Here is a 14,403-nt window from a genome sequence, read left to right as displayed (position 1 = left end):
ACAAGAAGTCATTCATCTCATCCACATTTCATTTCCACAATGGTTCATGCTTACTTCAGTAAAGCGTCTATATTACACAGTATGCAGTACTAGGGCTGGGCGATATACCATATTTGACTATACACCGGTATTGATGCATGGACCAGTTTGGGTTTTTACTTCACCTTCTATAAAAAGGTATTTCAATGTTAGGTTTGTTAAATTACACCCTACTCCGCTGTGTATAACATCCGTTTTTATAGTTTACTCTGCTACTTGAGTCATCTCTCTCCTCTCCATGCACACAGATCTAGCCCCGCCCCCTGTCACTCGGGGAGCGATGTTTCAGATCTAGCTCCGCCCCCTGTCACTCGGGGAGCGATGTTTCAGATCTAGCCCCGCCCCCTGTCACTCGGGGAGCGATGTTTCAGATCTAGCCCCGCCCCCTGTCACTCGGGGAGCAATGTTTCAGATCTAGCCCCGCCCCCTGTCACTCGGGGAGCGATGTTTCAGATCTAGCCCCGCCCCCTGTCACTCGGGGAGCGATGTTTCAGATCTAGCCCCGCCCCCTGTCACTCGGGGAGCGATGTTTCAGATCTAGCCCCGCCCCTGTCACTCGGGGAGCGATGTTTCAGGATAGTGTTTTGCTCGACCAGGAGGAGACCCCACTTCACACTAGTCTTGTGTTCAAGACTTTGATGACAACTATGCAGCTGTTCTATAACTTTTCATTTGTTGTCATGTCAAACAACACCGTAGGATGTCAAACAACACCGTAGGATGTCAAACAACACCGTAGGATGTCAAACAACACCGTAGGATGTCAAACAACACCGTAGGATGCCAAACAACACCGTAGGATGCCAAACAACACTAGTATGTCAAACAACACTAGTATGCCAAACAACACCGTAGGATGTCAAACAACACCGTAGGATGTCAAACAACATTAGTATGTCAAACAACACCGTAGGATGCCAAACAACACCGTAGGATGCCAAACAACACCGTATGATGTTGAACAACACCGTAGGATGTCAAACAACACCGTAGGATGTCAAACAACACCGTAGGATGCCAAACAACACCGTAGGATGCCAAACACCGTAGGATGCCAAACAACACCGTATGATGTTGAACAACACCGTAGGATGTCGAACAACACCGTAGGATGTCAAACAACACCGTAGGATGTCAAACAACACTAGTATGTCAAACAACACCGTAGGATGTCAAACAACACCGTAGGATGCAAAACACCGTAGGATGCCAAACAACACCGTATGATGTTGAACAACACTGTAGGATGTCGAACAACACCGTAGGATGTCAAACAACACCGTAGGATGTGTTAACAGTGTTTGGGCTAACAGTAGCCTAGGCTAACAGTAACAGTGTTTGTCTAACAGTAGCCTAGGCTAACAGTAACAGTGTTTGTCTAACAGTAGCCTAGGCTAACAGTAACAGTGTTTGGGCTAGCAGTAGCCTCGGCTAACAGCAACAGTGTTTGGGCTAACAGTAGCCTAGGCTAACAGTAACAGTGTTTGTCTAACAGTAGCCTAGGCTAACAGCAACAGTGTTTGGCTAATAATAGCCTCGGCTAACAGCAACAGTGTTTGGGCTAACAGTAGCCTAGGTTAACAGCAACAGTGTTTGGCTAACAATAGCCTCGGCTAACAGCAACAGTGTTTGGGCTAACAGAAGTCCTGGGCTAACAGCAACAGTGTTTGGGCTAACAGTAACCTAGGCTAACAGTAACAGTGTTTGGGCTAACAGTAGCCTCGGCTAACAGTAACAGTGAAAGAAGTCATAGAACTGATTGATTCTGACAGACCCTCCGTTGGTGCTGTAGGCTCACCGTTATTAGAAGTAGGGAAGACAGCATACCATTGTCAGGGCTGACCAGAGGGCTAAATGCTATGATAGTAAAACGCCTGTTCATGTAAAATGCAACCCCGATAGTCCATGAGAGAAACATTAGCTTGAAGATTAAAACAATTACTTTGTCCTCAAGAGCTGTAGGCTACATTTAAAGTGCACAACTTTAAACAATGTGCTGTCAACAATGTAACCTGGATCATTTAATTTATTGTTAAATATCGCCCAGCCAGCCCTATTCAGTTCTCTACAGTATTACAATAACCAGAGATTGTTAGTGACCAAAGCTAAAGAACTGCCAGCTAAATAGACTGTTTCTCTACAAATGAAATGATCAGACATACACACCTGCAGCGATGAACACCAAAGCCTTTACATATCTGATTCTGTAGAGGAAATAGGAAAAGTTGGTTTCTGTCAGTCAATGGCACATTATGATTAACTCTCTCTCTCTCACACACACACACACACACACACGCACACGCACACGCACACGCACACACACACACACACACACTGAAGTCAGATTCTGAAATAGAACTTAGCAACGTGTGTATGTGTGGGACTCTGCAGCTGTACTTTAACTACTAACTACACTAGTAGCTCACCCCAGGTATACTATTCTAACTACTAACTATACTAGTAACTCACCCCAGGTGTACTCCTCTAACTACTAACTATACTAGTAACTCACCCCAGGTATACTCCTCTAACTACTAACTATACTAGTAGCTCACCCCAGGTGTACTATTCTAACTACTAACTATACTAGTAACTCACCCCAGGTGTACTCCTCTAACTACTAACTATACTAGTAACTCACCCCAGGTGTACTATTCTAACTACTAACTAAATCAGTAACTCACCCCAGGTGTACTATTCTAACTACTAACTATACTAGTAACTCACCCCAGGTGTACTCCTCTAACTACTAACTATACTAGTAACTCACCCCAGGTGTACTATTCTAACTACTAACTATACTAGTAACTCACCCCAGGTGTACTCCTCTAACTACTAACTATACTAGTAACTCACCCCAGGTGTACTCCTCTAACTACTAACTACACTAGTAACTCACCCCAGGTGTACTCCTCTAACTATACTAGTAACTCACCCCAGGTGTACTCCTCTAACTACACTAGTAACTCACCCCAGGTGTACTCCTCTAACTACACTAGTAACTCACCCCGGGTGTACTCCTCTAACTACACTAGTAACTCACCCCAGGTGTACTCCTCTAACTACACTAGTAACTCACCCCAGGTGTACTCCTCTAACTACTAACTATACTAGTAACTCACCCCAGGTGTACTCCTCTAACTACTAACTATACTAGTAACTCACCCCAGGTGTACTCCTCTAACTACTAACTATACTAGTAACTCACCCCAGGTGTACTCCTCTAACTACAATAGTAACTCACCCCAGGTGTACTCCTCTAACTACACTAGTAACTCACCCCAGGTGTACTCCTCTAACTACACTAGTAACTCACCCCAGGTGTACTCCTCTAACTACACTAGTAACTCACCCCAGGTGTACTCCTCTAACTACACTAGTAACTCACCCCAGGTGTCCTCCTCTAACTACACTAGTAACTCACCCCAGGTGTACTCCTCTAACTACTAACTATACTAGTAACTCACCCCAGGTGTACTCCTCTAACTACTAACTATACTAGTAACTCACCCCAGGTGTACTCCTCTAACTACACTAGTAACTCACCCCAGGTGTACTCCTCTAACTACTACCTATACTAGTAACTCACCCCAGGTGTACTCCTCTAACTACACTAGTAACTCACCCCAGGTGTACTCCTCTAACTACACTAGTAACTCACCCCAGGTGTACTCCTCTAACTACACTAGTAACTCACCCCAGGTGTACTCCTCTAACTACACTAGTAACTCACCCCAGGTGTCCTCCTCTAACTACACTAGTAACTCACCCCAGGTGTACTCCTCTAACTACACTAGTAACTCACCCCAGGTGTACTCCTCTAACTACACTAGTAACTCACCCCAGGTGTACTCCTCTAACTACACTAGTAACTCACCCCAGGTGTACTCCTCTAGCTACACTAGTAACTCACCCCAGGTGTACTCCTCTAACTACACTAGTAACTCACCCCAGGTGTACTCCTCTAACTACACTAGTAACTCACCCCAGGTGTACTCCTCTAACTACACTAGTAACTCACCCCAGGTGTACTCCTCTAACTACACTAGTAACTCACCCCAGGTGTAGGTCTTCAGATTCTTCAGGTGGCGGACTCTGCAGGTGTACTCCTCTCCGCTGGCTGGTGTGAATCCAACACTCTTGGTGAGGTGGAACTGCCATCCCTGTTCGAAGGCCAGGTCTGTCTGCTTGGCGTCGGGGATCTCCACACCGTTCTTCAGGAGCTGGATGCTGATGTCAGGGGGGTGGAAGCCACTCACGTGACAGATCAGGGTGTTGTCTTTCCCATATTCCCCTGGGTTACGGCTGTACACCTGCACCTTGGGGGGAGCTACAGGGGGAGGTGGGAATGGTACAGTCAGGCAGGCGCCCGCACACACATATGCTCTATCACAGAAGTTTATTATCTTATTCTCACTATAAAAATAAAAGAGTAATCTCTCTGCTCAATATACATTTGCTTAAAAAGTGTAACCCATACAAAGTACACATTTGCTGTCGACTTAAGACATAAATTAAGGAAATACATAATTGTTTTCAGGAACGTCGTTGGTGAGGCCTTTCAAATTAAGATCGTACACAGCACAATCCCATCAATATAGCCTAATCATAATTACAAAGTAATTCCTATACTTTACTGACATTCTTTTGCGTTTATGGTCACCAACACGACGCAGAATGCAACTACGGACAAAACCGTTTTCATGATTAATTTTTTTCCAAGTCTTTCCAACGCTGAAAAATATGTCAAACTGGACAAAACCGACTGTCGCAAACGAAGAAATGAAACTGAAAGTAAATTATATATTTTCCTTCAACGTAGTGAAGCCACACCCTCTTTCGATTTATGCACCAATTGAAAATCCTACTTCACAGTTGCTATGCAGTCTTCTCCTGTGGATGCTTCTCTAGGCAGCCCGATGCAGTCAGTTACAAAGTTGACGCAGTCTTCATTTTATTAGTTACAATGTTGCACATATAACGCATTGAGGTAAAAGTATGTTGAAAAAGCACAGTACAGTATAGCTAAAGGCTAGGTACAGTATAGCTACAATAAAGTATAGTTAAAGGCTAGGTACAGTATAGCTACAATAAAGTATGGTTAAAGGCTAGGTACAGTATAGCTACAGTAAAGTATGGTTAAAGGCTAGGTACAGTATAGCTACAGTAAAGTATGGTTAAAGGCTTGGTACAGTATAGCTACAATAAAGTATGGTTAAAGGCTTGGTACAGTATAGCTACAATAAAGTATGGTTAAAGGCTTGGTACAGTGTAGCCATAATAAAAGTATGGTGAACAAAAATATAAAACTAATATGTAGTGTTGGTCCCATGTTTCATGAGTTGAAATAAAAGATCCCAGAAATGATCCATATGCACAAAAAGCTTACTGCTCTCAATTGTTGTTCACACATTTGTTTACATCCCTATTGGTGAGCATTTCTCCTTTGCCAAGATAATCCATCCATCTGACAGGTGTGGCAAAGTTCACTAAAATATTATTATTTGTTGTTTATTGTTATTTATCCTCTTGGTCTTTTGCACCCCAGTATCTCTACTTGCACATCATCATCTGCACGTCTATCACTCCAGTGTTAATGATACATTTTAATTATTAGAGATGATGTCACAGCAGGTGGCAGCGTAGAACCCCTGAGAGATGCACTGCTCCGAGAGATGGTCCCAGTAGGTGGCACCATAGAAACCCTGAGAGATGATGTCACAGTAGGTGGCACCATAGAAACCCTGAGAGATGATGTCACAGTAGGTGGCAGCATAGAAACCCTGAGACATGATGTCACAGTAGGTGGCACCATAGAAACCCTGAGAGAAGATGTCACAGTAGGTGGCAGCGTAGAAACCCTGAGAGATGATGTCACAGTAGGTGGCAGCGTAGAAACCCTGAGAGATGATGTCACAGTAGGTGGCAGCGTAGAAACCCTGAGAGATGATGTCACAGTAGGTGGCACCATAGAAACCCTGAGAGATGATGTCACAGTAGGTGGCAGCATAGAAACCCTGAGAGATGATGTCACAGTAGGTGGCACCATAGAAACCCTGAGAGATGATGTCACAGTAGGTGGCAGCATAGAAACCCTGAGAGATGATGTCACAGTAGGTGGCACCATAGAAACCCTGAGAGATGATGTCACAGTAGGTGGCACCATAGAAACCCCGAGAGATGATGTCACAGTAGGTGGCAGCATAGAAACCCTGAGAGATGATGTCACAGTAGGTGGCACCGTAGAAACCCTGAGAGATGATGTCACAGTAGGTGGCACCATAGAAACCCTGAGAGATGATGTCACAGTAGGTGGCAGCATAGAAACCCTGAGAGATGATGTCACAGTAGGTGGCACCATAGAAACCCTGAGAGATGATGTCACAGTAGGTGGCACCATAGAAACCCTGAGAGATGATGTCACAGTAGGTGGCAGCATAGAAACCCTGAGAGATGATGTCACAGTAGGTGGCAGCGTAGAAACCCCGAGAGATGATGTCACAGTAGGTGGCAGCATAGAAACCCTGAGAGATGATGTCACAGTAGGTGGCAGCGTAGAAACCCTGAGAGATGATGTCACAGTAGGTGGCACCATAGAAACCCTGAGAGATGATGTCACAGTAGGTGGCAGCATAGAAACCCTGAGAGATGATGTCACAGTAGGTGGCAGCGTAGAAACCCTGAGATGATGTCATAGTAGGTGGCAGCATTGAAACCCTGAGAGATGCACTGCTCTGAAAGATGATGTCACAGTAGGTGGCACCATAGAACCCCTGAGAGATGATGTCAAATCAAAATCAAAATCAAATCAAATCAAATTGTATTTGTCACATACACATGGTTAGCAGATGTTAGTGCGAGTGTAGCGAAATGCTTGTGCTTCTAGTTCCGACAATGCAGTAATAACCAACAAGTAATCTAGCTAACAATTCCAAAACTACTACCTTATAGACACAAGTGTAAGGGGATAAAGAATATGTACATAAAGATATATGAATGAGTGATGGTACAGAGCGGCATAGGCAAGATACAGTAGATGGTATTGAGTGCAGTATATACATATGAGATGAGTATGTAAACAAAGTGGCATAGTTAAAGTGGCTAGTGATACATGTATTACATAAGGATGCAGTAGATGATCTAGAGTACAGTATATACATACATATGAGATGAGTAATGTAGGGAACATTATATAAGGTAGCATTGTTTAAAGTGGCTAGTGATATATTTTACATAATTTCCCATCAATTCCCATTATTAAAGTGGCTGGAGTTGAGTCAGTGTGTTGGCAGCAGCCACTCAATGTTAGTGGTGGCTGTTTAACAGTCTGATGGCCTTGAGATAGAAGCTGTTTTTCAGTCTCTCGGTCCCAGCTTTGATGCACCTGTACTGACCTCGCCTTCTGGATGATAGCGGGGTGAACAGGCAGTGGCTCGGGTGGTTGATGTCCTTGATGATCTTTATGGCCTTCCTGTAACATCGGGTGGTGTAGGTGTCCTGGAGGGCAGGTAGTTTGCCCCCGGTGATGCGTTGTGCAGACCTCACTACCCTCTGGAGAGCCTTACGGTTGTGGGCGGAGCAGTTGCCGTACCAGGCGGTGATACAGCCCGACAGGATGCTCTCGATTGTGCTCTCGACCATAGAAACCCTGAGAGATGATGTCACAGTAGGTGGCACCATAGAAACCCTGAGAGATGATGTCACAGTAGGTGGCAGCATAGAAACCCTGAGAGATGATGTCACAGTAGGTGGCACCATAGAAACCCTGAGAGATGATGTCACAGTAGGTGGCAGCATAGAAACCCTGAGAGATGATGTCACAGTAGGTGGCACCATAGAAACCCTGAGAGATGATGTCACAGTAGGTGGCAGCGTAGAAACCCTGAGAGATGATGTCACAGTAGGTGGCACCATAGAAACCCCGAGAGATGATGTCACAGCAGGTGGCACCATAGAAACCCTGAGAGATGATGTCACAGTAGGTGGCACCATAGAAACCCTGAGAGATGATGTCACAGTAGGTGGCAGCATAGAAACCCTGAGAGATGATGTCACAGCAGGTGGCACCATAGACCCCCTGAGAGATGATGTCACAGTAGGTGGCACCATAGAAACCCTGAGAGATGATGTCACAGTAGGTGGCAGCGTAGAAACCCTGAGAGATGATGTCACAGTAGGTGGCAGCGTAGAAACCCTGAGAGATGATGTCACAGTAGGTGGCAGCATAGAAACCCTGAGAGATGATGTCACAGTAGGTGGCAGCATAGAAACCCTGAGAGATGATGTCACAGTAGGTGGCACCATAGAAACCCTGAGAGATGATGTCACAGTAGGTGGCAGCGTAGAAACCCTGAGAGATGATGTCACAGCAGGTGGCAGCATAGAAACCCTGAGAGATGCACTGCTCTGAGAGATGATGTCACAGTAGGTGGCACCATAGAAACCCTGAGAGATGATGTCACAGTAGGTGGCACCATAGAAACCCTGAGAGATGATGTCACAGTAGGTGGCAGCATAGAAACCCCGAGAGATGATGTCACAGTAGGTGGCAGCATAGAAACCCTGAGAGATGATGTCACAGTAGGTGGCAGCATAGAAACCCTGAGAGATGATGTCACAGTAGGTGGCAGCATAGAAACCCTGAGAGATGATGTCACAGTAGGTGGCACCATAGAAACCCTGAGAGATGATGTCACAGTAGGTGGCAGCGTAGAAACCCTGAGAGATGCACTGCTCTGAAAGATGATGTCACAGCTGGACAATGTTGGGGCTTATTTTCAGTGGAGGGTGGGAGAGAGGAGGGACGGTGAGTCGGGTGACAGGCAGGCTCACCACTGTTCTCTCCCTCCCCTCAGACTGACCATCAGATCCAGGCCATCAGTCCAGAAAACAAAAATAATCTAATTATTATCCTCACTCAGCTGTGCCTCACAAGCAATACAACAATTCATCTATTGCCAGTGTGATCATATACTGTAGCTAACATGTTGAAATATAATTTCTAAATGGTCTGAGAACAACATTAGCAGGGCAATTCAAGCTTAGCCAATATGCAGTGATAATGTACTGGGCCTATAGCCTACCGCACAAACCTCATTGCTACAGAACTGTTTTTAATTGGTTAATGTTGCATTGACTTATGTTTTTTAAAGTCATGTTTATAAAATACATCTCAGCGGTAGATCATCGGCTTGCGTTTTGACTCAAGAAAGTGATCTAGACTCAGAAAAAAGGTTGGTGACCACTGCTGTAGATTACTGCTCTGCATTCATTGCCTTCCTGCCTTGGAAATGTGATTAGCTTATTACAAGTATTTCACTGATTTACTCATTGATAATAATATAGAAATATAACTTCTCAAAAAACGACCGTTGACAACGACTGAGATCTTTAGAGATCTTTCATCAAGAGATATCAATCATGTCAACATATAAATGAGCATTTTTTGTTCACACGGATTTTTGATTCCAATTAATGTCCTGTCGTGAAAACCCCTCCCCAAAAGGCGGAAGAGCAGCAGTGGCTCTGTCTCCTGGAAGCCCTATGTTCCACATAAGAACCTAAAGGACTAAGTAAGTCATGTCAATAGTTCACAATGTCACAATGTAGTTTTTTTATAAAACTCAACAGAACAGTGTTCTGTGCACGGTCCTCTCATTAGGAGGGATGAGGTGAGACCGGGGCTGGTCCTCTCATTAGGCAGGATGAGGTGAGACCCAGAACCGGTCCTCTCATTAGGCAGGATGAGGTGAGACCCAGAACCGGTCCTCTCATTAGGCAGGATGAGGTGAGACCAGGGCCGGTCCTCTCATTAGGCAGGATGAGGTGAGACCCAGAACCGGTCCTCTCATTAGGCAGGATGAGGTGAGACCAGGGCCAGTCCTCTCATTAGGCAGGATGAGGTGAGACCCAGAACCGTTCCTCTCATTAGGCAGGATGAGGTGAGACCCAGAACCGTTCCTCTCATTAGGCAGGATGAGGTGAGACCCAGGACCGGTCCTCTCATTAGGCAGGATGAGGTGAGACCCAGGACCGGTCCTCTCATTAGGCAGGATGAGGTGAGACCCAGAACCGGTCCTCTCATTAGGCAGGATGAGGTGAGACCCAGAACCGTTCCTCTCATTAGGCAGGATGAGGTGAGACCCAGGACCGGTCCTCTCATTAGGCAGGATGAGGTGAGACCAGGGCCGGTCCTCTCATTAGGCAGGATGAGGTGAGACCCAGAACCGTTCCTCTCATTAGGCAGGATGAGGTGAGACCCAGAACCGGTCCTCTCATTAGGCAGGATGAGGTGAGACCCAGAACCGTTCCTCTCATTAGGCAGGATGAGGTGAGACCCAGGACCGGTCCTCTCATTAGGCAGGATGAGGTGAGACCAGGGCCGGTCCTCTCATTAGGCAGGATGAGGTGAGACCCAGAACCGTTCCTCTCATTAGGCAGGATGAGGTGAGACCAGGGCCGGTCCTCTCATTAGGCAGGATGAGGTGAGACCCAGAACCGTTCCTCTCATTAGGCAGGATGAGGTGAGACCCAGAACCGGTCCTCTCATTAGGCAGGATGAGGTGAGACCCAGAACCGTTCCTCTCATTAGGCAGGATGAGGTGAGACCCAGAACCGGTCCTCTCATTAGGCAGGATGAGGTGAGACCCAGAACCAGTCCTCTCATTGGGCAGGATGAGGTGAGACCAGGGCCTCTCATTAGACAGGATGAGGTGAGACCCAGGACCTCTCATTAGGCAAGATGAGGTGTATGGCAGCAGATTGCTGAGAGCGCCATTTTCTGAGCTAAACTGACCAAGACACACCTCCAACAACGATGACAACTTCTCTCAACCAATGGCATATGGGCTTTTTAGGTGAGCGCTGACGCCGCCCTGTGATTAGAAGTGCCCACTTAGTCAAAGGCAGGGACTCCAAATATTTATCTAGTCCATTCCCAGCATGCCTTTCCAGGGTGCCGTTGGAGAGATGCAGTGCTACATTCCGTCAGATATAACATCTGGTAGAAAGAGGATGTGGCCTCTTCTATAGCGGAGATAAAAATGTATGACAATGTAATGAGCCAGAAAACTTTTTTTTACATCATTCAGGTTAATCTGATCAAATAGCTTGACCTAAATCACACTCAATCAAATAAATAAAAAAATTAACAACCGCTGACATGTTATTAACAAACAACATATTCTACAAACAGGACAGGTCAAAAAAGTAAAATGGCCGACCAGGCTACTCACAACGGCTGTCCAGTAGTATAAAATGTCAGTCAGCCAACCAGGCTACTCACAACAGGCTGTCCAGTAGTATAAAATGTCAGTCAGCCAACCAGGCTACTCACAACAGGCTGTCCAGTAGTATAAAATGTCACGGTCATCCAACCAGGCTACTCACAACGGGCTGTCCAGTAGTATAAAATGTCAGTCAGCCAACCAGGCTACTCACAACGGCTGTCCAGGAGTATAAAATGTCAGTCAGCCAACCAGGCTACTCACAACGGGCTGTCCAGTAGTATAAAATGACATGGTCAGCCAACCAGGCTACTCACAACGGGCTGTCCAGTAGTATAAAATGTCAGTCAGCCAACCAGGCTACTCACAACGGCTGTCCAGTAGTATAAAATGTCAGTCAGCCAACCAGGCTACTCACAACGGGCTGTCCAGGAGTATAAAATGTCACGGTCAGCCGACCAGGCTACTCACAACGGCTGTCCAGTAGTATAAAATGACATGGTCAGCCAACCAGGCTACTCACAACGGGCTGTCCAGTAGTATAAAATGTCAGTCAGCCAACCAGGCTACTCACAACGGCTGTCCAGTAGTATAAAATGTCAGTCAGCCAACCAGGCTACTCACAACGGCTGTCCAGTAGTATAAAATGACACGGTCAGCCAACCAGGCTACTCACAACGGCTGTCCAGTAGTATAAAATGACACGGTCAGCCAACCAGGCTACTCACAACAGCTGTCCAGTAGTTTAAAATGTCAGTCAGCCAACCAGGCTACTCACAACGGGCTGTCCAGTAGTATAAAATGTCAGTCAGCCAACCAGGCTACTCACAACGGCTGTCCAGTAGTATAAAATGTCACGGTCATCCAACCAGGCTACTCACAACGGGCTGTCCAGTAGTATAAAATGACACGGTCAGCCAACCAGGCTACTCACAACGGGCTGTCCAGTAGTATAAAATGACACGGTCAGCCAACCAGGCTACTCACAACGGCTGTCCAGTAGTATAAAATGACACGGTCAGCCAACCAGGCTACTCACAACGGGCTGTCCAGTAGTATAAAATGACACGGTCAGCCAACCAGGCTACTCACAACGGCTGTCCAGTAGTATAAAATGTCAGTCAGCCAACCAGGCTACTCACAACGGCTGTCCAGTAGTATAAAATGACACGGTCAGCCAACCAGGCTACTCACAACGGGCTGTCCAGTAGTATAAAATGTCAGTCAGCCAACCAGGCTACTCACAACGGGCTGTCCAGTAGTATAAAATGTCAGTCAGCCAACCAGGCTACTCACAACGGGCTGTCCAGTAGTATAAAATGACATGGTCAGCCAACCAGGCTACTCACAACGGGCTGTCCAGTAGTTTAAAATGTCAGTCAGCCAACCAGGCTACTCACAACAGCTGTCCAGTAGTATAAAATGTCACGGTCATCCAACCAGGCTACTCACAACGGGCTGTCCAGTAGTATAAAATGACACGGTCAGCCAACCAGGCTACTCACAACAGCTATCCAGTAGTATAAAATGTCAGTCAGCCAACCAGGCTACTCACAACGGCTGTCCAGTAGTATAAAATGTCAGTCAGCCAACCAGGCTACTCACAACGGGCTGTCCAGTAGTATAAAATGTCAGTCAGCCAACCAGGCTACTCACAACGGGCTGTCCAGTAGTATAAAATGACACGGTCAGCCAACCAGGCTACTCACAACAGCTGTCCAGTAGTATAAAATGACACGGTCAGCCAACCAGGCTACTCACAACAGCTGTCCAGTAGTATAAAATGTCAGTCAGCCAACCAGGCTACTCACAACGGCTGTCCAGTAGTATAAAATGACATGGTCAGCCAACCAGGCTACTCACAACGGGCTGTCCAGTAGTTTAAAATGACACGGTCAGCCAACCAGGCTACTCACAACGGCTGTCCAGTAGTATAAAATGACACGGTCAGCCAACCAGGCTACTCACAACGGCTGTCCAGTAGTATAAAATGACACGGTCAGCCAACCAGGCTACTCACAACGGGCTGTCCAGTAGTATAAAATGACACGGTCAGCCAACCAGGCTACTCACAACGGCTGTCCAGTAGTATAAAATGTCAGTCAGCCAACCAGGCTACTCACAACGGCTGTCCAGTAGTATAAAATGACACGGTCAGCCAACCAGGCTACTCACAACGGGCTGTCCAGTAGTATAAAATGTCAGTCAGCCAACCAGGCTACTCACAACGGGCTGTCCAGTAGTATAAAATGTCAGTCAGCCAACCAGGCTACTCACAACGGGCTGTCCAGTAGTATAAAATGACATGGTCAGCCAACCAGGCTACTCACAACGGGCTGTCCAGTAGTTTAAAATGTCCGTCAGCCAACCAGGCTACTCACAACAGCTGTCCAGTAGTATAAAATGTCACGGTCATCCAACCAGGCTACTCACAACGGGCTGTCCAGTAGTATAAAATGACACGGTCAGCCAACCAGGCTACTCACAACAGCTATCCAGTAGTATAAAATGTCAGTCAGCCAACCAGGCTACTCACAACGGCTGTCCAGTAGTATAAAATGTCAGTCAGCCAACCAGGCTACTCACAACGGGCTGTCCAGTAGTATAAAATGTCAGTCAGCCAACCAGGCTACTCACAACGGGCTGTCCAGTAGTATAAAATGACACGGTCAGCCAACCAGGCTACTCACAACAGCTGTCCAGTAGTATAAAATGACACGGTCAGCCAACCAGGCTACTCACAACAGCTGTCCAGTAGTATAAAATGTCAGTCAGCCAACCAGGCTACTCACAACGGCTGTCCAGTAGTATAAAATGACATGGTCAGCCAACCAGGCTACTCACAACGGGCTGTCCAGTAGTTTAAAATGACACGGTCAGCCAACCAGGCTACTCACAACGGCTGTCCAGTAGTATAAAATGTCACGGTCAGCCAACCAGGCTACTCACAACGGGCTGTCCAGTAGTATAAAATGACACGATCAGCCAACCAGGCTACTCACAACGGGCTGTCCAGTAGTATAAAATGACACAGTCAGCGGTTTCAAGTTTGTATCCAAATGGATTAGTCAACAGGTATCGGGACTAATAAATCCAATGCAACAGCCTGTTTTACAAACGGTGGGCCAACCACATGAGC

At 46.4% G+C, this 14,403-nt stretch overlaps 2 protein-coding genes across 3 annotated transcripts in view; both read right to left on the bottom strand.

Annotated features, from left to right (window-relative positions):
- Positions 1 to 4,823, bottom strand: part of LOC139392873 (beta-2-microglobulin-like) — a 7,515-nt gene extending 2,692 nt beyond the window's left edge. Inside the window, exons 1-3 of one of the 2 annotated variants that reach the window (XM_071141189.1) lie at positions 4,681 to 4,823; positions 4,097 to 4,369; positions 2,206 to 2,243 (exon numbers count right to left, since the gene is read on the bottom strand). In XM_071141189.1, coding sequence (XP_070997290.1) covers positions 2,230 to 2,243; positions 4,097 to 4,369; positions 4,681 to 4,744 — 351 coding nt within the window. In that variant the 5' untranslated portion in view covers positions 4,745 to 4,823 and the 3' untranslated portion in view covers positions 2,206 to 2,229. Of the gene's footprint in view, positions 1 to 2,205; positions 2,244 to 4,066; positions 4,370 to 4,680 lie in introns of those variants that run through there. The other variant, XM_071141188.1, reaches the window with a different exon arrangement.
- The window catches only part of LOC139392874 (beta-2-microglobulin-like), a 613,933-nt gene that overhangs the window by 113 nt on the left and 599,417 nt on the right, over positions 1 to 14,403 (bottom strand). The gene's annotated exons all lie outside the window — the stretch shown is intronic.

This window comes from Oncorhynchus clarkii, chromosome 33 (genome assembly GCF_045791955.1).
Source record: "Oncorhynchus clarkii lewisi isolate Uvic-CL-2024 chromosome 33, UVic_Ocla_1.0, whole genome shotgun sequence".
NCBI lineage: Eukaryota > Metazoa > Chordata > Actinopteri > Salmoniformes > Salmonidae > Oncorhynchus > Oncorhynchus clarkii.
Note: the sequence above shows the minus strand (reverse complement) of the source record. Positions and strands in the feature narration are given on the sequence as shown.